Raw genomic sequence first — 27,801 nt, 5'->3', positions numbered from 1 at the left:
CGGGAGCTCCCACCCTGCCATCCCCGCTCCTCCCCGGGCCGCCGAGGAGCCGCCGGTGTCCCCGGGCTGCGGCGCTGCGGTGCCGGGGCAGCCCCCGCGGCCGGTGTCCGCCGCCTGACGGGCGGGGCGGCGGGAGCGGCTCCGCCCCCGCTCGCTGCCAGGGCGGCTGAGGCAGCGGCCGCGCTGTCCGCGCTCGCCGCGCTCCCGCCCCGGGGCAGCGCCGCGCCGGGAGGATGCGAGTGGGCGCCGCGGGGCGAGGCGAGGGCGCGGGCGGCCGCGGCGTTGGGAGCTCCCGGCCCATCCGCCGCCCCCCCGCCCCGAAAGAAGTGCAGTAGTTTGTGAAGCGCAAGATGGCGGCGCGGCCGTGAGCGCAGGCGGCGGGCGGGCGGCGGCGCGGGCTGAGGGGGCGAGGCGGAGCGGCGCCGGCAGGTAGGGACTCGCTGAGGGGGCTCTCGGCGCCGGGAGGCGGGAGGGTGACCCCGCTGCCCGGGGAGGCGCGCCCTGCGCCCGCCCCCGCTTCCCCCGGGAGCGGGCCGGGCGCTCCGCCGGCGGGGACGGGACGGCGCTGCCGCCCCGGGGCGGGGGCGGCTCCCGGGCGGCGGGGGCGGGCGGGCCGGGCCCGGCGGGGACGGCGCCCGCGGGGTGGGCGCGGTGGGGCGGCCGCGCCCTCCCGCCTCCCCATTGTCTGGCGGCGGCGCTGCCCCCGCGGCCGGGGGTCAGCGCCCGTCGGGGGCGGCGGGCTCCGGGCGGGCGGGGGGAGGCAGCGCCGTGGCATCCCAGGGAAGCGGACTGTGCGTGCCCCCCGCCCCCGAACCGGCCCGCAGTGGGGTCAGACCCCTCCGAGGACGAACTCCTCTCCCAATCCTTGCTTCCTCCACCCCGTGCCGGGAGCCTGCACGGGGCTTTGCTCGCCTCAGGGCGGATGAAAATCCGTCTGACTCGTGAGTCAGAAAGGAGAATCAAGAAGTTCAATCCCGGTGCGCCCGGAGGAGCCGGCGAGTTCCTGCCCGCTGTCACCGCTGGCGTTCAGGAGGACGGACGGACTGACAGACGGACGGCAGGCAGCGAGCCATGAAGTTCTGGCTCCAGAGTTATCTTGCATCCCGTGGCGTTGCGGTGCGGGGGCGAGCATGAAGGAGCCAGTGTATGTGCAGGCAGAGTTGGGGAAGATGTGTGGTTTACTCCTCTGGGGGTGCCTGGGTTTTGGGTGCGTTCTGATGCTCAGCTCTCCCCTATACCAGGATGTGCAGCACTGGAAACCAACACCAACTTCAATAAACCATGTAATGGAGGCAATTCTGGATTTCTGAAAGGGCTCAGAGTATCTGCAGTAGTCAATGTTATCTGGTAGGTACTTGCACTTTATTTCTGAGCTGCATGGTAGGTTAAATAGTTAATGGAAAGATGGGGAAGTTTACTGTGTAGAAGGTGTCGCGTAAAATAGCAAAGGCTGAGATGTCTCGGTCTGCAGGCTGGCACAGGTGCCACTTACTCTTAAAATGAGACATATACAGAGAGTGTATTGAGCATTTCAAAGTGCATGTAAGCATTGCATAAATCAAAAGTGGATTTTGTTATGGAACTTGGTACATGAAAACAAATATTCCCTCAAACGTAGGAATGAGAGGGGAATTTTAAAAGCTGTGCTGTTGGTTTTCACCAGCAGTCTGTTTTTTGTTTTTATTCAGAAGGATTTCATGCCAAAAAAAAGAAAGCTTGTGAGTACTTACAGAAACCTTGTTTAAAACAACCTGTGTGATGCAGACTAGAGGACTGCCCTAAATTAAGACCTCTTGGAGCAAAAATGCATAATTTAGAAACCCTTTTGTTACTTTCTTTAAACATTGCCAGCAAGGCAGTCAATTCCGCTGGTGGTGTTTAATGAATTCCCCTGAGCGGATTAGAAGTAGATGCCATTTTGTATAACTGAAATTATTTGCTTTTAAATTTAGGCTAGTGGTTCTTGTATCTTGGCTAGACAGAAAAGCCCTCTGCTATGATATTTGGATAATGTTTACTAGGATTGTCCCCAAACTTGGCTTGGGGAAACATAGTACTTTGAGATAGAGGATTCCTTTGTGAGGCTTACTTTTCTACTTTCCTGGTGTTTCTTATGGCTGTGTTCTGGATTGTTTCATCTCTTGCAACACCTTTCTTGATGTGAGTGCTTTAGCTGGATCCAGTGTCCTGATATCTAGCCTTAACTGCTGTTGTTTATAACTGTTGTTTATTACAGGAATAGACAATATTTATCACAAAGTTTATCATCATACTTACCTTTAGAGTCTTAGAACTGTGTGTTGAACAGTTCTCCCTTTTGTAGATTCTCCACGCTGAAGAATTTCTGTCAAATAATGGACTTGGTAATAGTGCTAGGATTCCTTTTGTTCCTAATGTACCCAGAAGGCTGTTTCTTGTGTCTTTTGCTTCACTGGGCCGCCTGTAGCATTTCAGTTACGCTTATTGCTGTGGCTGAGATTTACCCATGGGTTTCCCTTGATTTGTTTATAAGTAGTGTGAGGGAAAGGTTTAAATTTTGGGTTAACTTTCTCATCTAGTTGTGATTGGTGACCCGTTTGTTTGTGTGTAACTTTAGAAGGGTCTTTGAAAAACAGTCGTTCATCTTTGAAGCGAGATTCTTTCCTTACGTCTAAGTTTAGGATTTTTTGCAGCTTTATGAAGCTGGAATTTTTAAAGAACTAAGTACACATTGCCTGTGGGATTTTTTTGTTTGTGAATAATAAATACAACTGAGGCACAATCACTTGCAGCTAAGCTATGGCTAACCTTTATTTTGGTGATCAGTTTCTCTTTACTTATCAAGCTGAGGTCTAGTAAAGATTTCACTGTATCAAATTCAGAATTTTTATGTTTTATAATTTTTATAAATCCTGAGCTTGCTGTAAAATTTTCAGAATGATCAGTTAAAATCCTGTGTGATAACAGTCTTGGAGTCATGGCGTGAGGGAGTGTTCTGAACATTTATAGCTGAGTGCATGGACATGCTGTTCTCTTCTGTATGTAAATAGTCAATATTCCCTCTCCTTGTGCTTTAGATGCAGGGTCATTGATCCATAAATGTCCAAGATGGTTTGCTTCTGAGTTGTCAGGGACTTGTAAACAAGTGATGCAATTTTCAGTTTAGTCCCATTTTCCCTTTTGTTTGCTTCCTATTTCCTAAATAGGCAGCAATAGTGAGTGTGGTGTCACCTTTGCTGAATGTACACCTCTAAGAATACAATATTTTATTTTTATTTAGGTTTCTGATATTGTCAAATTAGGCATTAAAGGGATGTGACTACTTCCGTTTTCAGCATTATTAGTTCTATTAATTCTAATTTGCTGTCTTTTATTCCAATTTATCTTTTCTCTTTTTTCTCTCTTTTCGCTTTTCTGTCGTTTCTCTTTTTTCTCTTCTTTTTATTAATTTTCATGGCTAGTTGAGGACTTTCCCAAATAGTCAAAACATTTTGCTGCATAAACAGTTCTTTATTTTTCTGTGGAGGTGGAAGCCACCAAAATGATACATTTCCTTATCCTGTACCAACCAGATGGCATGTCATAATTCTATGCCTTGCACCACTTTCACTGATGGTTCACTTCCAGTTCTGTGGTCTTTCTGTCAAGGAAGTGGATGGCACTTCAGGGGGTCCACTCAGGTTTTTGTCATATCCGTCAGAGTTCAGTGAGCTGTGATGTATTTCTTAGAACAGTGTTCTTTCTAACCAGCTTCAGAGATCAGCCCAAACTGAGGAAAAGTCGGCTATTGTCACTTGTTAGAAGGTGTGTACCACTCTTTTATCCTTAAGAGCTTTGAGATCATAGGAGATGTTACAGTTCAGTATCATTCACTGTAAAAGAGTATAATCTAAAGGGGCAGAACACAGCCTACATTTATTGTACCATTAAGGTTGTAAAACACATTGTCATGCTAAAGCACAGAAGAGAGGAAAATTGCTGACGACTAAAGGAGGAGCAGATGTAGTGTGATTGGAGAACCTTCAGGAAAAATTGTAAAGAACTTTCAATGCTGCTGCTGCTGTTTGCACTTCTTAAAAGATCTAAAAGGTAGCAACGAACTTAATGTTGCAAACATTCTTTAGCATAATCTCTGCTTGTGCCTGACAGGTCTAAAGGAACTTTATGTATTCTACTTCAAAAGAACGGCTTGTGCATCATGTTTGGAGCCATTTAAGAAAGTGATTTTGGTGTTCTAGGTTTACTGCATGCAACTTGGCCTTCTCTGGTGGCATTTTGCAGTATGCTGCTCACCTTCCTTATCTAATGGTCTCACTAGGATTTGGAGGAACTTCACATGCCTTGAGGGGACCCACAGTTTGAAAGCATTGCTCAGGCAAGGCTTGAAGGCTGACAGTTTTGTTTAAAGAGTGGGCAGACAGAGCTGTGTAATGAGGCGCGTGCAACGCCAGCCCTCGCTGCTTGGCAAAGCCAGCGTCGTCTGCGAGCACCAAATGCACCTCACCAGACAGAAGGACAGAAATGAGCTTTTGAACTTTCTAATGGTTATGGTAAAAGCTCCACATGTTCAGTGCTCTGAATCTTCAAAGCATCTTCAAACTGCATTTATTAGATGGAAAATAGCTGTTAGCTCACAATGAATTCTGTGAATGGGTGATCATAGAGATTTTAGGGCTTGAATCATTGTTTATAGGTTAGGACTGTGATTATTTTAACATTGTTTTAGCTTAGAAAGGTGCTAAGAACTTCATAGATGGAAGTGCATGTATAGTCCAAGGCAACTTGGTAGAGGTCTCTAAGCTTGCCTTTCTTAAAGCTATGAAATAGATTAATGTACACAAAATATGGTACTAATGTGATTGCTTTCCTGCCTGTGTTATAACGGAAAAACTTGCTTTGTATGTTAAAATTCTGTTGATTTTCAAACTCTCTTACTGGCTTTGTGCATGGGTGTAAGGCTCTGTCTTGGTAATTAGGCTAGTTGAGATCTAGAAATGTTGTATGTCTGAAACAGAGTAAAGGGGAAACAGTGGGGAAGGAGTCTGGAAAGAACAGCTATTAACTACCTGAGTGTGGAAGACTGGAAGTAAAATGTTAGTTACAGCTGTATGCTTCCTCAGAGCCTCCACATTTCTAGTCAATCTTTAGAATACCTTCAAAATAGAAACATACTGCCTTTTTATACATGGATCAGATGCCCTGAGCAAATCAGTGGAAGCTGAGAGTGCTCTGCAAATCCAAGTTGTATCAGGAGGAGTTGGGCACTTGGCAGAAGTTGCCAAATGAGTTAGATGGAGCAGGCATGAAAGGACAGGAGTTCCTGTTTCTCAGCAGGATTTTCAGCAAGGTAAAATGAATTTGTAGATGCAGTGGAATTTTTGGAGGGTTCAGCACTGCACAGTGTTCAGCCTTGTTTGCTATGTTGAATAGTTAATGGCTCTCTGTCCTCCAAATTTCTCAGGGGGATTGGGTCTGACAAAAGATTCACCACACTTAGAGTGTCATGTGACTTTGGGTATTTTGTTCATGGATCAGTTTGAGGAATTGATGCCCATACAAGGTCCCTGCTGGCATTGTCGGTCTCTGCTTAAATGTGATGCAAACACACACAGCTTCACTACTTGTAGCTTCCAAGTGCTTTTCAAATTTGGCTCATTAATACATTTTACTTAAATTTTTTTGAGGAATTAGTTGGTCAATAGAGAACTAATTTTTTATTGCATTAAAAGCAGTAATTTAGCATGGAAGAGACTTTTGTGAGATGCCTACAACTTTGGGTGTTTATCAGTCCAAAACCATTCATTTCAACTCTGATTCTTGACAAGTAGCTTTCTTTTTCTTAAACTCTCTATTTCCTTGGTTCCTCCATGGGAAATATAAGGCCTTGCTAATATCAGCTGTTTGTTTCTTTAGGGGGAAGGGAGGGAAGAGATGGGAGAAAAGAGTGGTATTGAAGAAGAGTAAGTTTACTCTTTCTACACATAGTAAAGAATTAATCATAAGCACACACCGTTAGAAGATATATTAATTATTGTACATTGAGTCCAGAGAGGGAAAAATTTTACATCACTTTGTACACTGAAATTCAGATTCCTTTGTTCTGAAAGCTTTCCAGTACATTGATATTTGCGTGGATGATGAGAGTGTGAGCACCATACCCTGATGTCACACTCACTGACAAAGAGTGGGGAATACTTTGACTGCAGTTTAAACCAGATGCATATGGGCACAAGGTAGTTCTAAGTTTAGAATTTGCAGCTATATGCTGCTTTATATGAGTGACTATCCTATTTCCAGATGTAATGCTCAATTACAGATAGTAATTACTATCTGTGAATTACTGAACAGGAGCCCTCTTCTTCACCAGGAAACCTTTAAGCCCTGTTGCTGCAGAGAGCTGGCGAGAGAGAGAGGCTGAGGGTGAGAGCTCACTGGAGGGTTGGGACTGAAGATTGCTTTGCACCAGAGCAGCTTCTTCAGCACTACTTGGTGTGGAAAGATTCAGTCATTTCCATCCAAAGCAATGAAATAAAAAGCTCAGTCAGCCATTTCATCTTGAGATACCCCGCCCTCTGAAACAAATATTAAAAAGAAAATGTAGGTTTTGGTCCATGCACATCCCACTAATTTCCACTGATTAAGTTGATGCTTGTAATTGGGGTCCAGACAGGCTGTGTTTTGCAAAATATAAGTGTCTTTTTTAAATTTCTGTAGAGAGAGTTACAAGATTTATGTAATCCCTTTGATATCATATTTAACCCAATAACAGCTTGAAAAGGAGTCTGATTAGCTTACCTTTGTCCTAGATTCAGTTTTAATATCTAATGTTTAAATGGAGGGGGGATTGATCTTTATTCTTAATGATTCGTGCAGCCTCAAAGCACAGTGGTTTCTAGTTGTGTGCTGCCTTTCCCACTGGGGGATGCAAACAAAAGAACAATAATTTCAGACTCCTCCTTCAGTTTCCAAGAGAACCTTAGCTGCTCAGGGATAGCTTTGAATTTTAAAAGCATCTTTCTTCCAAATTATGTATTGATTGCACACAAAATAGCAGTGCTCTAATATGCAATTTAAAACAAATGCATGATGGTGCTCATTTGTTTTTAATGCTGCTTTTTCCAGCAGAAAAACAAAAAGAGGGTTCTATTCCCATAAACCAGTCTTGCAAAATCCTTCCAAACATTTATTAGTCTAGACACAAAATATTCTCACCCAGCCTCAGCTTGACGATGACAAAAAAAAAAAAAGCAAGCTAATATTGTACTTGGCTGTCAAAAAAGGAAAAGAGGGAAAAAAAAGAAAAAGCTTGCCCCAGGCTAGTGAACCAGTAACATTTTCTGGGGCTGCTTACAACAACAGATGCATCTTATTCCCATGGGTTTCCAGGCCTGCCTATTTTCTATGCTAAACTTGGACACTCTTATAAACATTCTCTTTGAGTACCACACCCCAGCTGTATCCTGGGCTCTTCTGGTTTGGTTGATTTAATAATGATACCCGACATGTTCATCTTACCTCTCCTGACCTGTCTTTGTATTTCCCTGTCTTGCCCAGGTATCATTTAACTAATGCACTAATTCAAAACCAGTCCTAATATATGGAACCCAGAATAATGGGAATAGGTGATTTGATCATAGCTTGAGTCTGAACATAGGGAACCCTGATATAAACAATTTCACCTAATTTTGAGTTGAATTTATGCTTTTGATAACTTTTGTAAATGGCAAGTGATTCTCATTGTTTGATATTGTGGTAGTTTGCAAAGGTTGTTTTATAAAGGGATAAATTATATCAGGGATTGTTACTTCATCTCAACATACTCTCAGATTATTAATTTTTACTTCTGTCCTTTTTCTAGAAAACAGTGAATTATGCATATTTTGTTTTTCAGGTAATGATTAATTCCTGTTTTTCTAAATTTATGTCTAAAATACATTTGATTTGGAAATTAAAACTTAATATGCTCCTAAATTGCATAACATCTGTATTATTAAACTATTGTAAATATGTAGCATATCTAAGAGTGCATTTATTTAAATGTGACTTTTTTTCTTTTTAACCTACTGATTTGTGAGGCAAATTATAATACATTTTAGTGCTCCCTAGAGAAAATTTATTGTTTCTATGATGATGTATCCATGTCTGTTAAGATTTTAGCCCTGGCAGAATTTGTCCTAAAGTCTGAATTAGGGATCTTACTCAGAAAAAAAAAGCTGTCCTGCTTTTTAAAGTTTGAGGCAGGAACTTCTGTCATTCAGGAAGTAATTTCTGCCTTCACTCAGTGCAGATGTCTGCAAAGTGAATTTCTGTGTATAAGGTTAGTTGTTAACTGCCAATAATTCAGTGTTTTCACTGAGAATTTCCAACTTAATTAAGTAAAAAAGTAATGGCATGAACTAAAACTATCCGTTATAATACTGATTTATTTTAAGTCCTTCTATTCCATTAGTAAAAACTTAGATGTTTACAATTAGAACAGAACTTCTGGCAGTAATTGGTGCTTTTAATGATTATGTCTGGTTTAATGTCAGTAAATAAGATAGGTGTTTCTCCTATGAGGGGATGTGTTCAGTGTGTTGTTGAAACATTAATATAAATTAACAAAATCTTTCTGTTTAAAACTTGCAGTCTAAATAATAGGTGTTTTAAACATAATACTGATTCTTCTCTTCCTTTCCCCCCCAGCTGTTGTACTGTTTTGTGCTGTGTAATGTTTTTTATGCTTTTCTGTTGCCTCTTACGTGTGTTTTTATCAACACATACAGTATTCCTTTAAAAATTTTACTGCTCATTCTCGTTTAAATCAGTGAGAGTATGATTTTGACCCTAGGATATTTATGCAGCTTTAAGCTACCTATATTTTTTAAAATATACCTAATCTGTTTTTCTTATGGTGTTTAAATCTAATGCAAAAAAAGAAAAAAGCAGCTCCACAGCTACTAAAGTACAGTGTTTTAGTTAATTCCATATTTTCCACTTAAATCATGTTGTGCTAATTTTTCCACCATTATACTTGAGAGACACAGAGTGAAAGAAGCCAGTCTGTTTTCGGTGATCCTCTCTCTTACCTCCCTGCCAGGACTGAACATCAGAGCTTTGTGTTTCTCCTGCAGGGGTGACTCACATGACAGAGCAGGGCAAAAGGTGCAGCCTCCAGCTTTCCTCAGCCAGTGGCTCCCAAACTGGGGATTGTCCTCTGCAGGGCGATGAGCAGTGGCGAGGGGGGTCACGTGTCTGGCACACAGTAAGTCACAGGGGTCAGGTTCACAGTCAGAGTTTAAGGAATTAGCCTGGGAAACAGTGGAACAGGGAACCAGCCTGGTGAAAGACTTGTTGATTCTTTGCTGCTGCATTGAAGGCCTTTGTTCAGGTGAGCTGGGAGCAGCGTGGGACTGCCGGGCGCCAGGTCCAGCAGTGCCTGGGAAGTGGAGCCTGTGAAATGCTGTAACTGCAGACCTCCTGTTCCCTGTGCCACAGGCCAAGATGCTTGTTCTGATCTGCTGACTCTTCCTTACCCCATGGTAACCTGAGTACACAGTCACCTCTCAGACTTCTGCAGTGACTGTACCAGATTCATCTTTCCACTCCACACCTTGTACTTGAAAGCCTCTGTAGTCCCCTGTCTTTTACCTTTTTTGTCACTGGGCTGATGGGCAGTAAACAATGTTTATCCACTCTCTGGATGAATGATGGGGACGTGGGGTGGGGGTGAGGGAATTGGTCTTGTCACACACAAGACATTATCTCCCACAGAAATCAGCAGGAGTACCTAAGGACTACAGTACAGTACTCAGCAGGGGTGTGGAGTCACGTCACTGTTGCAAATAAAAATGCTTTGCTTTTCACAAAGGATAACTTGGTACACAGTGGTATTTTACTAGATAATTGAGACCTGCAGAGAGTGTTTATGCAGGCAGCTTAGGCTATCCTCTTTTTTCTTTGTTATATGATTGAACACCTCAAAACCCTGAGGAGAAACATTAGAGTAGAAGGGACTTTTGAAGATCGTCTAGGTTAAGCATCCTGCTCAAAGCAAAGTTATCTGTGATGGTAGATAGGGTTGTTCAGGGTCTTGCCAAGTTTTAAAACTTCCAAGGATGGAAATTCCTTAAAAATCCCAAGCAGATTTTTACAAACTCTCCAGACAACTGGTTACAATTCCTCACCAGTGCTGAAGTGCTGTTGCTCCACCATCACTATGCTCCTAAAGTGATCTGCAGCAGTCACAGAGCATGTTGGTGTGGCAAAGAAAGACAAGCCTGAGTGAGCTTGATAGTCTCACCCTGGTCCTGGCAGTAATTTAGTGCTGCACTGAGAATACTTGCACTTAGACTAAGTACTCTGAATACAGAGACAGGAACTTACATGTTGTATTTTGACTTGTGATTATGCTGTTCCATGACCAGCATTGTTTGGATCAGGTCAGAGAACATCCTGGAGAACTTCTATAAGATCAGCTGTACTTGCAAGCATGAACATAAAATTCTTCTGCATATTTCCACTATGGAGGAGTCTGCCAGTAGGGACTAGGTCAATTCTTTGTTGTGTCTGTTCTTATGTGATTCAGTTTACAATTGTAAAGCTGTTACATATACTGGAAACATTCTGGAGCGCCTTAAAAAAAACCTTATAAAATACCAGATCTGAAGTCAAATTTTTTGCATCCAAAGTGGAGATGCAAATCAGGTGCCATTGAACATAAAGGACTTTTTATGCACTCTGCACTCCTTGGCCTTCTAACAAAATGGAAGCTGACCTGCAAGGCTGGGGGAGGCTTTAAGGAGGACATGGGGTAGGATACAAGCAGTTGGATCCAAGGCACACAGGAAAGGTTCTGAGCAAGCACATTTGAGCAAAAGCTCATAGCAGACCAAGTGGTAGAGGAGATTCTAAAGAGCAGTTGAAACCTTGAAAATGTGCCTTGCAGTCTTCACCTTGACATGGGATTTATGTAGGTCCATGCAGTAGAATTGATCTTTTTTGCTTTTCAATTGACACTCCCAAGTCCTTGCTTTTTCCTCATTCATAAAACACTGGTTCATACAAACACTGTGTTTATACATTTGGTTCAAGTATTTTGGGATCCTTTACAAGTTATTTAAGTTATGGGTCTGTGTTCTGGTGTATGCATGTATGGAGCATGTAGCAGTGTGTATTAGTGTCACCTGGTCAGTTCACTCCAAGCCCCTGTTTTCAGTTTCTTACAATAGTTGGATTGAGAAATTTTTACCTTGTTTCTGTCTTGAGGCTGCTTTTATTCTCTGTTCATTGAGTTTTGGGGGAATATTAGCTGGTTCAGGAGTAAAATTAACAGAGTGAGGAGGCAAGCAAGGAGAGAAAGAAAGGCAGTCTCCATGTAAAAGCCATATTATCTTTCTTTTTCTGAGCAGCTCTGTGCCTCAGGGATTTGACATAGGAACTTAAAATTTGGCAAGGATCTGGCCTTGAGGTCTGAGAAATGCATTCCACTGTTAAAAAAAAAAAAAGCAGAATTATGAGTCATAATGTATCACTACCTTTTTGTATCCAAGGTAGAATTTGCAGGATGTTTTATCACTTGCTCTTGATCATGCTTTTATTCCTGTCATGCACATCTGCAGACTGCTTTAAACCACCTATATTTAATGGATTCTCCTTCTCTGTCTATCTAGGTTCTTGTAGTGTCATGCATCAGGGTAGTCCTTAACCTGCTGCTGCTCCTTGGGCTTCTGCAAATGCCACTGGTCTAGCAGAAGGTACAAAAGCATTGAGAGCTGTAAGCCCTGAGACCCAGTCCTGCTTTTTAAGGGCAGAGTGCTACTAATACTCTCATTTGCTGTTGAGAAGTACCATTTTGAGTGGCGACAGCCAAATATTGATGAAAGCAGAAAGCAGCCCATGTGAAATCTGGTTTCCAGTGTGACCAGGGCTCGTACACTGTGGAATCAGTGGAGGAGGGAGAGAGGGACAATCTGTGCTGGGCTGTGTCACCTCGAAGGCGCGGGGGATCCTGCTCAGCACCAGCGATGACTCGGGAATGACTCGGGCTCTCTGGTGAGGACACCATCTGTAGGGCTGCAGCTTGGGTCTCTGGAGGAGCTCAGGGTGTCAGGGGACATGAACTCCAGGAAGTCATAGGAAGGCCTTGTACTTGCAGCACTGGACTAGGGCCTGGGAAAAGGGATGGCTCTAGAAATGTTTTATCTGGAAGAAAAAAAAAAAAAGGCAGAATGAAGTTGAAAGGAGCATTTTGTGAAGTCATATGTGTGCCAGATTGTTTCATTTTAAAGAAGGAAATGCAATGATAATAAAACCTTTTGTTTTGGTGTTTTGGAGAAACTTTTTTGATAAACAGTTTTTGAAATTAATAATTTCTCACTGTTCTACTTTTTTTAAAGCCAACGTGAAACATTTGGAGGGTTGAATTAAATGTTTATTCAATGCAGAACACATTAAAATTTGTCTTCATGTCAGTAATTTATTTCTTCATCCTTTCTGTTTTGTATGTAACAGCACAGCAATTAAAATAAAATAGAGCTGTAACTATGCAAAGAAAAAAAAATCCCTGACTCTGCTGCCATTTTATTTGGTGTGATAAGCATTTACACAAGTTTGATACTCAATTTCAGTAATAGTCATGCAGAGACGTCTGACATTAGAAGTACTGAGTGCTCACAGTCAGAATTGGGCACTTCAGAGTCAATAAAATAAAGGTCTGTCTATGTGAGTGTAGCTGCCAGGGTGTCTGTATCACACAGAAAATACCTGTCTGTGTGACTGAGGGGCAGAGACATGCACCATTCATGCTAAAGGTACCCTGGTTTTTGCAATGTTTGGTTGTTAGCTTTTTATGGTCAGATACAGAACCTGGTTGTGGCTTTCTCTATCAAAAGCAGGGGCACAAGTCCCTGTGCTGTCCTCAGAAGTACCTGGAGAATGTGCTGCAGTAGAGAAAGATAACGTCAGTCATTGAGTGGTCACTTCTGGCATGGAATTCTGACATTGATGGAACTGTTTGTTACCCATTAAAACCAGGACCGAGAGGAAGTAACTGGGAAAGCCCAGTCACATGTCCTGTGGCAGGCTCCCTTCAGCCTCTGCTGGGCTTTGTGTCAGCTTTCCAGGGCTCCATCACGGGTCTGGCTTTGGCACAGCCTGGAGCTCTGCGTGGGCACTACAGTAGCTTTTGGTACTTGCCTCCCTCATCACCAGTCTAATGCTGCAAGGACCCTAAGTGGGCCTTATCTTTGTAATACATGAGGACTTGTGCTGATATCAGTTTGGTAAGTTTCACTCCCATGTTGGATTAGTACCAGACCTTATTTTAAAAGAAGAATCAAATGTAAATATTTCAGGATTAATAGTGATGCAGATTTATTTTGGAGTCATTAGCAGTAAGGCTCTGTGAACTTTGCAGATAAGGAACACGTGAAGAAAATGGCACTGCAACAAAGTCTTTCACCCTTCTGACTGAGAGTCAGCACAGATCAGAGTGTATTAGCCTACACTGAGCTCTGCAGAATAGTTTCTGACATAGATGCATCTACTCTGAATAAAGGGTAGTAGAAGGAGGCTAAACAAAGGATCAACAACTGCACATTGTCATGGGTTCTAAGAAGGCAGCATTTTCTGTGTGAAGTGGTAGGCAATTTGTAATCTAGATGGATTTAAAGGTTAGAAGCAGGTTAGTGCTTCATCTTCAGAGCTGCTCTCTGCATATCCTTAAAATCACATTACATGGGGCTGGATTTTTTTTGGCATGCTTTTCCTGTACACTGGATGGAAGTGTCATACAGCAGACAGGGATCAATGCCTTTTCAGAAAGCATACACCCTGAACACACTGTGAATGTTTTATGTAAACTCATTTTTCTTGCTGCATCAGGTACTCCTGTTTGGGTGAGGGAAGGAGAGGAAGTGAGTAAAAATTTTTTTTCTGAAAGCAGGTTCTTTCATGTCTGTCTTCTGTGGTCAACTCTGTGTCTTTTCCTTCTCAAACTGCATTGAAATGGGCAGAAGTTTTCTGCTTCCATTTAGAAAATATTTGTATCAGTCTTCATACAAATCTGCTATAAAGACAACTTAAAATGTTGAATTCCACTCTGGAATGAATCTAATAATTATTAGTTAATTTGGGTTGCTAACTGTTCATGTTTCTAAAGAACTGTGTCCTGAGAAATTTGCCTGCTGAAAGATAACATAACAGATTCTGAACTTTCAAAAAGTATGCCTGTACGTGCTGGTTTATGTTCCTAGAAAAACATCTGTTTTGTTGGCTGATTTGTTAGGAATGTCAATTCTATGAAAATCTGAGGTGAAATTACAGAAGGAGATGCAGTGTTAATAAAGTTTTTCTTCAGATTCCTTTATTAAAAATGCTGCTTTTGACATAAAATAGACACCTGGATTATTTAATTGCAAACCAAATTATGGAATATGATATCAGTATTCACAAGGAGGGATAAAAAGATAAAATCTTTCACAATATTTTGTCATATATTTGACTTTAAGGTATGTAAGGGACAAGCAGAAGCATTTGCTGAAGTGATGACCTTCAGGAATCCATGGAATATGAGGGAGGTCTCAGTGGCCTTGAGACAGGCAAGCCCACGACTGGGCACAAGACTGCCCAGTCTTAACCAAGGGAAATGCTTGAGCAGAGAACACATAGTGAGTCTCAGGTCAGTTAGAGGGATCTTCATCCCCAGCCCAGAACAGGATGAACTCAGTAAAAACAGTCTGTAAGAACCTCGAGAATTGTAACAAGGGTTGCTTACAGTTGGTTCCTAGAAGGGTGGATTTGGCAAAACCTCACTGTTACTTCATTTTTTTTGGAGTCATGGTGCTGAATGTTGCAGACCTTACTGAAGTCAAGCTATGTGGCAAGGTCCCACACACTCTGTAAGTAGAACAGGAGAGGTATTTTAGAGGAAATGAAGATTCCAAGGATGATGCATAATTGGTTGGATAAATTGCTCAACTGTGAATTTTCATAATCCCCTGTTAAATTGAGAGAACATGTCAAGCACGGTGTTACAGGTGGAATAATCACATTATCTCCAGGGAGGAGGGAATGGAGGTTTCTCTAAAGTCTGTAGAGGAAAGAAGGCTGGGAAGGGTTGCAGGCATCTCACTTTCTTGAGATTTTACTGAATGCTGTTATAGCTCTTCATAGCCCTTAATTAAACAGGGTTTTGACATCACAACATCCTTAAAAAATACACAGTGCAGTCAGAAGAACAGACATGCAGCTTTCTTTTTCTGAGATCTGTTTGCATCAAAGAAAAGTGTTGCTATCTTGGTAAACAGAGGAGGGACACGATAATCTGCTTATGCACCATAAGCAAAACAAGCACAGCAGAGATGTGATACAGATTTAGCTAAAAGCCTGCAGGTGCTGCAATTGCATGTAAACCTGTTGGTTTACAGCACTGTGAACACTACTGGGTACACGAGGAGACTGGAGAAGAACATTTATTGATTTGTTGAACAGGTTTTCCATTTTATTTCTTACTTCCAGCCTTTCCTTCAGCATGCTTCAATATTGCATGTCAGATCAAATGTTGCTTTTACTTGCACTCCAGCCCATCCCAGAATGGGACCCTTGGCAGGCACCTAAGCTCACTCAGACTGCCCTATGTGTAGATCCTGTGTGCTGTGCTAGGGATGAGGTACTGCAGAGTACCACAATTACTCCTCAAAACACAACTTCAGCCAGCAAAACTAGCTGTTAAGTTGCTTTTTAAAATAGGCATTTCTGGCATTTCTGAAATTTTACTCAAAATCACAGAAACATTAGGTAATACCACCCAGCTCTTCCCCCAGAGCATTGCTCAATGTTGTCTTGGCAGTTGTCTTCCCTTTTGTCAAGAGCCCTCCAGCCCCACAGAGAAGCAGCAGAGTTAATAATGCTCTACCTCTTGTCCCTTGAGACACTGAGACAAATGGATCTGTTTAGCTTTGCTTCATGGTTCTCTCTCTGCAAAGAGAAATGAGGTGGCCTGCAATAGGTACTTTGTACCTACATGAAAATAAATATCTTTTGCACTTCTGTGCTCAGTTTTACAGACTGCCACTATTAACTTGTGAAGAAGGGTATCTTTCTACTCCAGTACTATTAAATAATTGTCATCCTGGAATGATGATTACCCAAGATTTATTGAGCATTTTCAGTGTCCTTAATGCCATGTAAGCATATCCTTGGCATAAAAAGCTTATCATGTGAGGCTCTGCACTTTGGATGTAGTCACAGATGTGGTGCAGAGGGTGGCTGTTAAAAACATTCAAGGAGGGTATTTATGAAGCAGTAAGGTGACACACAGTTTCAAAAACAGAGCTTACCAAGCAGCACTGGGTGAACTGGGATGAACACTTCTGTCTTTTGCCTAAAGAAAAACTGTGAAGCTAAGGCTTCTGCTTGAGATATCAGCCTTTAATGCTTTTTCTCTCTCTGTTACAGTTTACACAATCAGTCATGTCTCTGTTAATGCATAGAGGCATGAAAATAGATTTTAGTTAATTGCCAAGTGCTAGCAATCAACTTTTATTGGTTTGGGATTGGTCTTCAATTGAAGAATGACATTTGGGAAACCAGGAAGAGAGGATAGTTGTCTTTTGTCTGTCAGAGTGCCTTAAAAAGACATTGTTTTGCCTGTTTTCAGACATGGAAGAAAGGTCTTGCACATGATTGTGCTTGCATGTATAATGCAATAGAAAAATACTCTAAACTTGCCTTTTCTGAGACACTTCACAGCCTGTGACATGAAAGACATGACAGAGCCAGTGTGGAGATGTCGTGCTGGGCTCAAGTTAGTGATGGAAGGACTTGAGCTCACAGAACAGTCGAGAGACATTGTTGTAGCTTAGGCAAAGCAGTCCAAGGGCAAGAGTGACCTCAGCACTGTGCCAAGAAAAAGGCTTCTGAAGCAAAGGAAACAGTCAGGAAATTACCTGTTTTACAACATTCTTTTGTTCAGGTTTGTCACTGTAATTAACATGAACTGAAACAAATTTCAACGTGTAATAAGTGGATTGGATTTTGCCTTTCTTATCATAGCTTCAATTATCTCTTCTTGAAGTGGGTCTGCTGGTTTCAGGGGATGAGCAGTGGACTGAATTACCTTAAACTGTAATATGTAGCAAAATAGAAATTATTACTTATATTAAACTAATTCCACTGTCTCTTCTTTACTACAGGTGGTGGATGTGGACTTTAAAACAGTGTGTCTCAACATCTCATCCTGAACTATTTTTAATCTGATTGCACTACGAAAGAAAAGCTGCTAATGGGATAAATGTTGAGACTTTACAAGAACTGACTTGAAGTACCGAAAGCCATTATTACTATTATTTTATTATTACTATTATTAATCAAGAAGAGCTTGAAGCTAAGTCTGTATCTGACCAGTCGTTATAATTTTCACAGTAACAGTCATGGCAAGTAAAAGAAAATCAACAACACCCTGCATGGTCTTAGCCAATGAGCAGGATCCAGATCTAGAAATGGTGTCAGACTTGGAGGAAGGACCACCTGTGCTCACACCAGCAGATAACCCTACAGCAGAGGGTGTAACAAGTGATGAGGATGTTCATGAGTATGCGGATTCAGACAATAAGAAAAACACAAATAAAGTAGAAGGCGGTTATGAGTGTAAATACTGTACTTTCCAGACTCCAGATCTCAATATGTTTACTTTCCATGTGGATTCAGAACACCCCAACGTAGTATTAAATTCATCCTATGTTTGTTTAGAATGTAATTTCCTTACCAAAAGATACGATGCCCTCTCAGAACATAATTTGAAGCACCACCCTGGAGAGGAGAATTTTAAATTGACTATGGTGAAACGTAATAACCAGACAATCTTTGAACAGACAGTAAATGATCTCACTTTTGATGGGAGTTTTGTTAGAGAAGAAAATGCTGGACAGGCTGACTCTTCTGAGGTCCCCTCATCAGGGATCTCCATTAGCAAAACTCCTATCATGAAAATGATGAAAAGCAAACCCGAGGCTAAACGTATTGCTGTTTTCCACAATGTAGTTGATGACATTCCTGGTGAAGAAAAGGGAAATGAAAATGAGCCAAACTCCGAAGAAGTAGTAGAAAACCCCCCACCGGCAGTTTCTGAACCCAAACCAAGCCATTCAGTTGTGTGCAGTGCAGCAGATGTGGCTGGGGCAGTAGTGACCCCGGCACCAGTGCTTCAGCCTGGGGTGGCACAGGTTATAACAGCTGTTACAGCTCCACAGAACTCAAACCTGATTCCAAAAGTACTAATACCTGTAAATAGCATTCCAGCCTATAACACTGCTTTGGATAACAATCCTCTTTTGCTTAACACCTACAACAAATTCCCGTATCCAACCATGTCGGAAATCACTGTTCTTTCCTCTCAAGCCAAGTACACGGAAGAGCAGATCAAAATATGGTTTTCTGCTCAGCGTCTGAAACACGGGGTGAGTTGGACGCCAGAGGAGGTGGAGGAAGCAAGGAGGAAGCAATTTAATGGCACAGTGCATACTGTGCCACAGACAATTACTGTTATCCCAGCACACATTTCAGCCGCTAGCAATGGTTTACCTTCAATTTTACAGACATGCCAAATAGTTGGTCAGCCAGGACTTGTCCTCACTCAAGTTGCAGGTACAAATACGTTACCAGTAACAGCCCCGATAGCTTTGACTGTAGCAGGGGTCCCAAACCAAACACAGTTACAGAAGAGTCAGATTCACAGTGGTCAGCCTGTTGCAGAAACCAAACAAGCAGCTGCCATTCCAGCCCCTCAGCCTATCAAAAATGAATCCACACTGATGAATCCTGACTCCTTTGGCATCCGAGCAAAAAAAACTAAGGAACAACTGGCAGAATTGAAAGTCAGCTACCTTAAAAACCAGTTTCCTCAAGACTCAGAAATCGTTAGACTTATGAAAATAACAGGCCTCACTAAAGGAGAGATCAAAAAGTGGTTCAGTGATACACGCTACAATCAGAGAAACTCAAAGAATAATCATGGGATTCATCTCAACAGTGATTCATGTGCCACCATTGTTATTGATTCAAGTGATGAAATGAATGAATCTCCAACAGGAGTCACTCCACAGAGCAAGCCATCTTGGGGTACTTTTCCTGATTTTACCCCACAGAAATTAAAAGAGAAGACTTCTGAACAGCTGCAAGTCCTCCAAGCAAGTTTTCTTAATAACCCTGTCCTTACTGAAGAAGAGATGAATAGATTAAGAGCCCAGACAAAACTGACCAGGAGAGAGATTGATGCCTGGTTTACAGAAAAAAGGAAATCAAATGTCTTGAAGGAAGAGGGAGCTGACATGAATGAAAGCAATGCTGGCAGCTCAAAAGAGGAGTCTGGAGAAACATCTGTGGGAGATGGAGCAGCAGGAGCAAAGTCAGGGTGTTCTACTTCAAGCAAAATAGGCAAAAAGTCACCAGAGCAGTTGCACATGCTCAAAAGTTCCTTTGTCCGTACTCAGTGGCCATCTCCACAAGAATACAACAAGCTGGCAGAAGAAACTGGGCTTCCAAGATCAGAAATTGTGAGCTGGTTTGGAGATACTCGCTATGCCTGGAAAAATGGTGGATTGAAATGGTACTACTATTACCAGAGTGCCAGTGCAAACAGTCTGAATGGCCAAGGCTTTGCAAGGAAGAGAGGGAGAGGAAGACCAAAAGGGAGGGGGAGAGGGAGGCCTCGGGGGAGGCCTCGGGGAAGCAAGAGGTTAAATTGCTGGGACAGAGGTGTATCTGTCATAAAATTTAAAACTGGAACAGCAATCCTGAAGGACTATTATATGAAGCACAAATTCCTTAATGAGCAAGACCTTGATGAACTGGTAGCCAAATCTCACATGGGATATGAGCAGGTCAGAGAATGGTTTGCAGAAAGGCAAAGAAGATTAGAACTTGGAATAGAGCTGTTTGATGAGAATGAGGAAGAAGATGAAATGCTGGATGATCAGGAGGATGAGGAAGAAACAGATGATAGTGATACTTGGGAACCCCCCAGACATGTTAAACGTAAACTTTCAAAAACAGACTGATGTGCAATTCGGAATTTGGGGGCCAAAAACCTATGAATTAGGTTTGATGTTATGGTGAAGAGCCAAATGATTTTTCATGGCCTTCAGTTTAGCAAGCAGCTGCTCAGCATCTTCCTTCCACCTAGGAGTACATGGGCAAGATGCTACCTGTGCAGGCAAGAACTGTTTGCTTTGTTGCTACAAGAGATGAACATCCTCAGGCCTGGCCTGGGACAGGGGGTTACAAATCAGATCAAGTTCAGCTCCTCCTTTTCCACACTGCGATGGGAAGGTTCATGTTCATCATACACGTGACTGCTTCTCAGTATTTAATTGCCTTATGTTGTTTAATTCCAAAAAAACCACAGACACTTTTTTTGTTGTTGTTATTGCTGTAAGAGAACATTGCCTGCTTGTGAAGGAGGAAAACACAAAAACATTAGATGTCTTTTTGCAAACATCACTTCATCTGAAAGGTTTCAAGGCCTGGGTTTATTTCTTAAGGAAAACATTGAAAACAAAAGAGAAGGGGAAAAGTGTGACAAAAGGAACCAATGAACCTGGGGTGAGGATTGATAGGTTTCAGAAAATAAGGTGATATCTGCACCTTTTGCATATCTTCGGAGTGTTTTGGGTTTACAGAACTTGGACTGAAGTGTTCCTTGTTGATAATTATGAGCTAACTGAATGAGTCTGATGCTAGAAGATGCTTTTTGTTACAGTCAGTGTAATCAGTGTATCCCACATCAATCTAATTTAAATGCCTGACAGACTTGATGCAGTTAATAGTAACACTTACTTCTACATTTTTCATTCTTTTCTTTGTTGGAAATGGTAAAAGAAGTATCTATATTCCAAAAAAGAGAGAGAAATTTCTTGAAATCTGACACTGTGTTTTAAGGTTAACAGAAGACAAAAACTGCCTAAAAGTTGTTCAGAATTGCCATGGGGTTTGTAAGAATACACAGATACAGAGATGAAAAACATCTTTTGGTACTAGTAAGAAAGGTTTTTAAGTAAGTTGTGTCAATGACATGGTGTTTAATTCACAAACAAAATGAATTATATGACTTTTAGATGCTTAGTAATTACAAACACGTGAGTGTTGAATTGTTCTTCAGTGATAGCCCAGTTGAGTGATTTGTGTGCAGGTTTAACTGTAAAACATCCTAATTGAACTCACCACTGTGCTGATTGCTCACAGGACTGCTGGGTGAACACACCTATTTCTGGAGGTGGTTTGATCTACATGAACTTAACTCCAGAAGTAGTTTAATCTGATATAAAACATTCCCACCTTAAATAAGTGTATATAAAATAGAAAAAAAAAAAGCTTTTTGGTCTCAATACTGTGAAGTTATAATGCAGTTTGAATTAGCAACTTAAAACAATGGGCCAAATTCACACAAATTTAGTTTAGGCAGTTGTTTGGCATTCTAGAGAACTGTTACTCTGAGGAAGAGTAGTTTGTATTTTTGCTACTGCAAGACTGCATTTTTAGGGATAAGTTACTTTATATTTAGATGTCAAAAGATGGTGATGAATTGGTGCTGCTGTCACCAGTACTGTTTGCTTTTACATTGGCACTAATGGATACTAGCAATCTCCTTTTGCACATCTGACAGCATCTTCTCTGTAGGCTTCTGCATCTGATGACTAATGAGGACAGATTAGTGCAGAGAAAATGGGACCTAATGTCTCCCCATCTCCAAGAACCTCTGCTAGGATTTTAGAATTAGTCTTTCTTCTGGATTGTGATAACTCAAGAAAACCAAGAAAGTCCTTTTAGTCATGATTTTATGAAGCAGAGGAGTCCATGATGGATCTGGTTTTCATATCTGATTGTGGGTGAAGCCCAGGCTAAAGTAAGAAGGGGAGTAATGTCTGACAAAAAATACTGCTAACCTCCCAGACCTTCCTCTCTGGACTCTTGTAGCTGCCCTTCTGCTCACAGATTGAATAAGCTCCCTGAGCTCCAGGAGGACATTTAATAGAAAAGCCATTTACTGGGTTACCTCTTCTGACTGTTTTAAGAGTATTGGGGAGAAAAAGGCAATAGCTTATGGTGTATGTCATGAATTTGATGATGAAACTATTCCCTGGCTTCCAAGGCTCAAGTTGGTGAGACACAAAGTGGCCAGCATTACTAGGGAGGAATAGCCAGAATCCCTCATTTTAACTTTGGGGTGGGGCAGAAGCAACCCCATGTTGTCAGCATATTTCACAGGAGTGTTTATGACTCTGCATGTGAGGTGGTACAAAGAGATCAAGATCTGGCCTTCTCAGCGTGGGGTTGGGAGGGATTCTCATTTGTGTGGTAATAGTGTGGATGGTGGTAATAGTGTGCTGTTGCAGATGCCAGCAGATACAGGAAAGACTCATGCTAGCTTCGAGCTCTGTTGGGAATACAGGGTCAAAAAATCTGTGCTTGCTGAGTAGGAAAGAACAAAGCTAGAAGGAAAAGATGCTATTTTTAAGTTTCCAAAAATATTAAACCAAATCCTTGGGAATATGCCTCTAGCAAGCAAAATCTGGAGTTGCCTTAATCCTTGAAGTTGACCCAGAATTAATTTTCTGTAAAAAAAACCCAAAACAACCAAGCAGCTTGTCCAAATAAATATCTCCATTATTGTTACAGAGCCTTATTTAGGTTAGCTAGGAATTCTGTCTTTAAAAAAATGGGGGGAAATACAAAAATCAAAGTTAATTATGTGATTGATCTGGGATATTTTTCACTTTGGCAAAGTTCTGTTAAATAACACTCAGCTACAAAGGTAGGCCTTAGCACATCTGGTCTGAAAAACACAGGAAGAGGAAATACATTGTTTATCAGACTAAATATAGTTGGATTGGAGGTCTTCTTTCAGTAGAATGGTCAGAGACAGTGACTGATGCATACTGGGCCAGATTTTCAGTTGTTGTAAATATTAGAGTTCCATGTACTCCACTGGTTATACCAGTATTTACAGCCCAATTAGAAAATTATCTCTTTGCAGAATATAAAATTTAAATTAAACCATGTGCTGTGGATCAGCTAATGAGAGATGCAGAGTCTACACGTAGCATGTTGGGCTACGTGCACATTTTAAGCCCTTCAGTTGTGACAGGGATGAGGAAAATGTGGGTAGGTTCAGCCTGAAGACAGAAGTTGTATGCATTCATTATTGGCCACAGTTATTTCTATTTGAGGAGTCCATTAATTACCAGTGTGTTTCATGTTTACAGCATGTGTACGTTTGCACTGTGGACTGGCAGAGAGGCAAACTCCTTCCAGTGTCCCGTGTCAGGACTGACAGGGGAAGCATTGGAAAGTGCTGTGGTCAGTTGTAGCCCTGATTTGTGGTCATGGCTGGTGGGAGCTCAAAGCAGTGGTTTAGCCCAGATTCATCTCAGCCACCCTTAGGCTGCTGTGGGCACTGCACAGTCACCAAGAGAAACAGAGATGCCCTGGTGGGTGAAAGGATATGGCACCTTCTCATTCTACCAGTCACATCCAGGAAACTCCCTGAATTTAAGCCCATCAGCAAGTGTCTTAATTTATTACAATTCCTCTGCATTGTATAGCACCAATGTGCTCATCAGCACCTCTGTGCTCATCAGCAGTGCACCCCTGCAAGCCTGGCACAGCTTTTGCACACTTCCAAGTTGTTTTGGAAGCTGTTTGGACTGAGTTATGGTGGCAGTAGGAAGGGGAAAGAAAATACATCTGCCCAGGAGTGAATGTCCACGTGACTTTGTTGATGTTTCTGCCTGGTAAGGACTGTGTCTAGATGAACCTGTGGTATGTGTTCTGCATTTCTGTGAAGCTTCACCTCTTAGGTTTGAGCTCATTATGGGCCAGGCTTCAGTGATTGACACTGAGACAAAGAAACTCTGATCTTGCTTAGATCTTACCTCTGGGTGGCTGGTTTCTCAGTCTTCCTTGGGACTACTACATCAGAACTCAGTAGTGAACATCAGTTCCTTTAGAGCTAAGCTAGTGGATTTCTCTTCATCTGCTGTTTCTGCCAGGAATACCTGCCCTCATGATGCCAGTTGTGCTGTCTCTGGAATTCAGCTAAAGAGAAAATACAGATAATCCTGAGAGGGAAAAGAGCTAAAAGACAGAAAGCAATGTTACAACCAGAGACAATATCTACCATCACAGTATTGTCCTGCTTCATGGCACATTTCGCCCTCACTTCTGAGTGCAGTGAGAGAGCACAGTTCCATCTTAAACAGTGCTGTCTTCCCAGTATCACCTCTCCATGACCCCAAAGTTAGTGTTGGAAAAAAGAAAGTCAGGCCTATTTTCCCCTGGAGGTTTGAATGAACTAACAGTGCTGGCTTGTATGAAGTGAAGGGAAAATGCAGAAGTTTGAAGGCTCTGACTTTTGCTTGCCCTGCAGAATTTAGTTTTCTAGAAGTTGATAAGCAAAACGAGTTTAACTCCTTCTGTTCTGACAGATTATTACAGTCACTCCTTTTTAGCACATAGAAATCTCTTTTTCTGAAAGCAAAGAAGAGGAAAGATACCTACTACCTGATTATTAGAATTTAATGTATTATCTCTAATACACTGTAGTAAGTGAGGCCATGCCTTTTTTAACCTTGTCTGTTACCATGTTGAAAACTGCTTTTTCATTACATTATGAACTGTAATTCACAATTCAGAGTTACTGACTGTAACTTTGATTATTGGAAAACTCATGCAGTGTCCACACATGACATGAAATAATTTTCTAATGGATTATTTGCTCACCTTGAACAAAAGCACATTTTCTTTTTCTCTCCAAGAAATGCTTGAGGCAGGCAAATTCACTCCCTTCCCCTCTACAGAGCAAAGAAAGGATTTCTGGATCCCGTACAAAGTGATTCATGGCTGTACACGGTCCCCGTAGGCCAGAAAGCCCAAAGATGCAGACATTCTCCTCCTCCGTTTTCCTCTGCAATGAGAGCACAGCAGAAACTCTGACAGCTGAGCTCTGGCTGCTGAGTAACCAGGCTGTGGTTTAAGGTGGGGAGTGTTTTCCCTTTTGCACTTAGCGGAGTACTGTGTATTCAGGCTGGATGTCAGTATTTGCTTCTGTAAATATGGTAGCACCGATTTGTGTCCTCCACCTGAGTCCAATACCTGTCTATATTCATATCTCCCAAGGAGAGAAGATAATCTTTAAGCTTCTGGAGTGTTAAATATCCCTGCCCTACCCTGAAGGCACAAAAGTAGAGTGCAATTAAATATAGCTATTTTCTTTAATTTATTTTTTGCTTTGAAAACAATTTTGCTTGCATTCAGTAGTAATAGAGAGATAGTATCAATGACCAGAGAACAGTAGAACTTTAAGAATTGTTTATAATACCTGGAACGATGGTGTAAATTAAAGATGGAAAGGGCTAGTAGAGGATTCAGTTCCCTACACTGAACAGTGCTAGGTTATGTCAGTATTCTCCATCCAGTTTGTGATATCCTAGGATAAGTAGATTTACCAAGAAGCATGATACAAACTTATCAGGTCAAGTTACGTGAGGTTTGCTGATGTATTAAAATTCTGTAGGAAAATGTTTTGAAATAAGAATTTCAACAGAAAGTGAAAAATCCCCTTAATGGCTACTAACACACAATAACTCAAATTTCTGCATTTTTTCCCTACTTCTAAAAAGGGATATTTTGAAGCACAGGTGGGTTATAGCCAGTATTTCCAAGTTTAATGGTCGGAGTTCTTGGGGATTGTTCTCTTTCTGTGGTGAAGAGCATCTGCGCCTTTTCAGTGAACAGTCATTGAAAAACCAACTCACAGAACATTATAAAATGTAGAGGGATAACTGAGCATTCTGTAGCACTTTTCATGAATTAAGGTGGGATTTGTCTGATGCATGTTGATGTCTGCACTGGGGCAAGACACTGTAGGTAGTCAGCACAGCAAGGAATGCAAACCTGCCCATCCTGCGTGCCTGGAGTTGCTCACAGGAACTGCACCCCAGCTCCTCTGACTTACCCTGACTTGCAGGCAGCTGCTGACCCTGCAGACATCTGACATTACAGAGAGGGATCTTCTGGCTGGATTGTAGCACTTATCTTTGTGTTGTGCTTAGCAGTGGTACACCTCTGCTTCCAACTTGATGTTGTTGGGAAATGAGGCCTTTTTTTTTTTTCTTCTTTTATTTAGAGCAGGTAGCACTACAGTGGTGGATAAAGTAACTGATCCTTGGTTATAATACTGTGGCATAAAATGCTTTGGGTTTTCTCAAGTATTTTAGAGATAAAGTTACTGTGTGAACATTGGACTGTGCATAACCTAGAATGTGTTAGGACACATAATATTTGTGTCCCAGTTGATGAAAGTATTTCCTTAAGCTTATTCAATACTAGATACCTGTCATGAAACTGTCCCTAAAGAATCTGCTAGAATGACAGAAGAGTCAAGTCCTCATCTGTGCTATGAAATGATCAACCACAAGAGCTCTGCTGTGATTTCAGAATCTTCCCCCATCTTCCAGTTTCAGCTTACAAAAGTATTTCCAACCCTGCATAGTTGGCTATCTGCATGTATGCTTACAGTCTGTACAGAAATGCACTAAAATGAGTTGCCCTACCTGGGAAGGCTTTATATTGTATAGAAAATGTGGCACTAGGTACTGCTCTTCATGTGCACAGGAGAGTTAACAGGTGTCAGTCTCGTTTACAGAAATGATGGCGCTTTGCAATTTTCTATAATATATTGCAATATATTTAAATGTCCTGTTTGACATGTGAAATGAAATTAAGTTAATGCATTGTTATGTATTTGAAGTATGAGGAAGATGATTCACTAACGACCAGCAAGGTTTTTAGAAAGGTGTCCAGTATGTAGCTGTCTGTGTGATCTGTCTGGTGTACGTGATATTAAAGGAAGCAACAATACTGTCACTGTTTAGAATGAAGAGTTTCTTTTGAATGATGCAATAGCTTACAATGTCTTTCCTTTGTAGCTGCCCAGTGTGGTGAAGGGGAAGCAATTCTTGAAAAATTTCAAGATAACTGGTTAACTGTGAATGGGCCTAATCTTTCGTGAAACCAAGAAAATTTTTGGACACACACAGGACTTGAATACTCAAAAGGATTGGAACTTAGTGTTGTGCCAAAGTTAAACTACTGCAGTTGGCAGTTCTGCACTGTAAATAGAAGACTGATTAAAAGACAGCTTTTAAAAAAAAAATCAAATTTTAATACAGTACGTTTTTATTCTGATACATGATGGAAACATTCTGTTTTAAACCTTTTTTGAAGAGGCTTCAGTGACCACTAGATTTTGTCCTCTTATATTTTGTTTGGCCTAATACTATATGTTTTAGTAAGATGGGCTTTATTGCCTGTGTTCTTTGATATGTGATTAAGCTTATAGCTTTGAGTGACCAAACATTTTACAGAGTAAAAGTTCTTAGAAACAGTATAATGTAACTGATATTTCTGTGTCTTATTTATCAGGCTGTGCACAAACTTGGAAAGTTGTGCTGGACTTGTACAACTCGTATATGGGAACGCAGCATACTTCTGGATATTACAAACCTAAGCCTTTGCGGCTGTATGGATCTTGTCTTTGGATTTATTTTTGTTATTTTTTTGAGGCAAAGAAACGAATGGATGCTGCTGTAAAATATTTGTAATATTGCCATTATTTCTTTCTGTAGCAATTACTGCTTTTGCTTCAACAGATAAAGAAAATAAATCAGAGATAGAAAAATCCTAAAGACGCTGGTAGAAGAAAGAATCATGTGAGAACTTCTGAAAATAAACTTTGTACCAAAAATTTGAAAACATAAATAATGGAATAAATGTCTCCTTACTGAG

The 27,801-nt window shown here is 41.5% G+C and overlaps 1 protein-coding gene across 3 annotated transcripts; it reads left to right on the top strand.

Annotated features, from left to right (window-relative positions):
• The first annotated feature begins 113 nt into the window (after positions 1–113).
• Positions 114–27,801, top strand: ZHX1 (zinc fingers and homeoboxes 1). 3 transcript variants are annotated; one of them, XR_010349863.1, is made up of 4 exons: positions 114–429; positions 1,242–1,347; positions 17,154–20,559; positions 26,943–27,801. XR_010349863.1 is itself a non-coding variant. In XM_064396030.1 (3 exons), the coding sequence occupies exon 3, from the start codon at positions 17,391–17,393 to the stop codon at positions 20,013–20,015; it is 2,625 nt and encodes an 874-aa protein (XP_064252100.1). In that variant the 5' UTR covers positions 114–429; positions 1,242–1,347; positions 17,154–17,390; the 3' UTR covers positions 20,016–27,801. The 3 variants fall into 3 exon arrangements, 2 of the variants coding, with proteins under 2 accessions (XP_064252100.1, XP_064252108.1); XM_064396030.1 differs by having other exon boundaries at positions 17,154–27,801; XM_064396038.1 differs by lacking the exon at positions 1,242–1,347 and having other exon boundaries at positions 17,154–27,801.

The sequence above is a fragment of the Passer domesticus genome, chromosome 1, assembly GCF_036417665.1.
Source record: "Passer domesticus isolate bPasDom1 chromosome 1, bPasDom1.hap1, whole genome shotgun sequence".
NCBI classification, from domain to species: domain Eukaryota; kingdom Metazoa; phylum Chordata; class Aves; order Passeriformes; family Passeridae; genus Passer; species Passer domesticus.
This window is presented reverse-complemented; position numbering and strand designations above follow the sequence as displayed.

Excerpts from the sequence above, each read along its gene's own strand:
- ZHX1 (XM_064396038.1), top strand. The coding sequence starts at position 17,391 with ATGGCAAGTAAAAGAAAATCAACAACACCCTGCATGGTCTTAGCCAAT.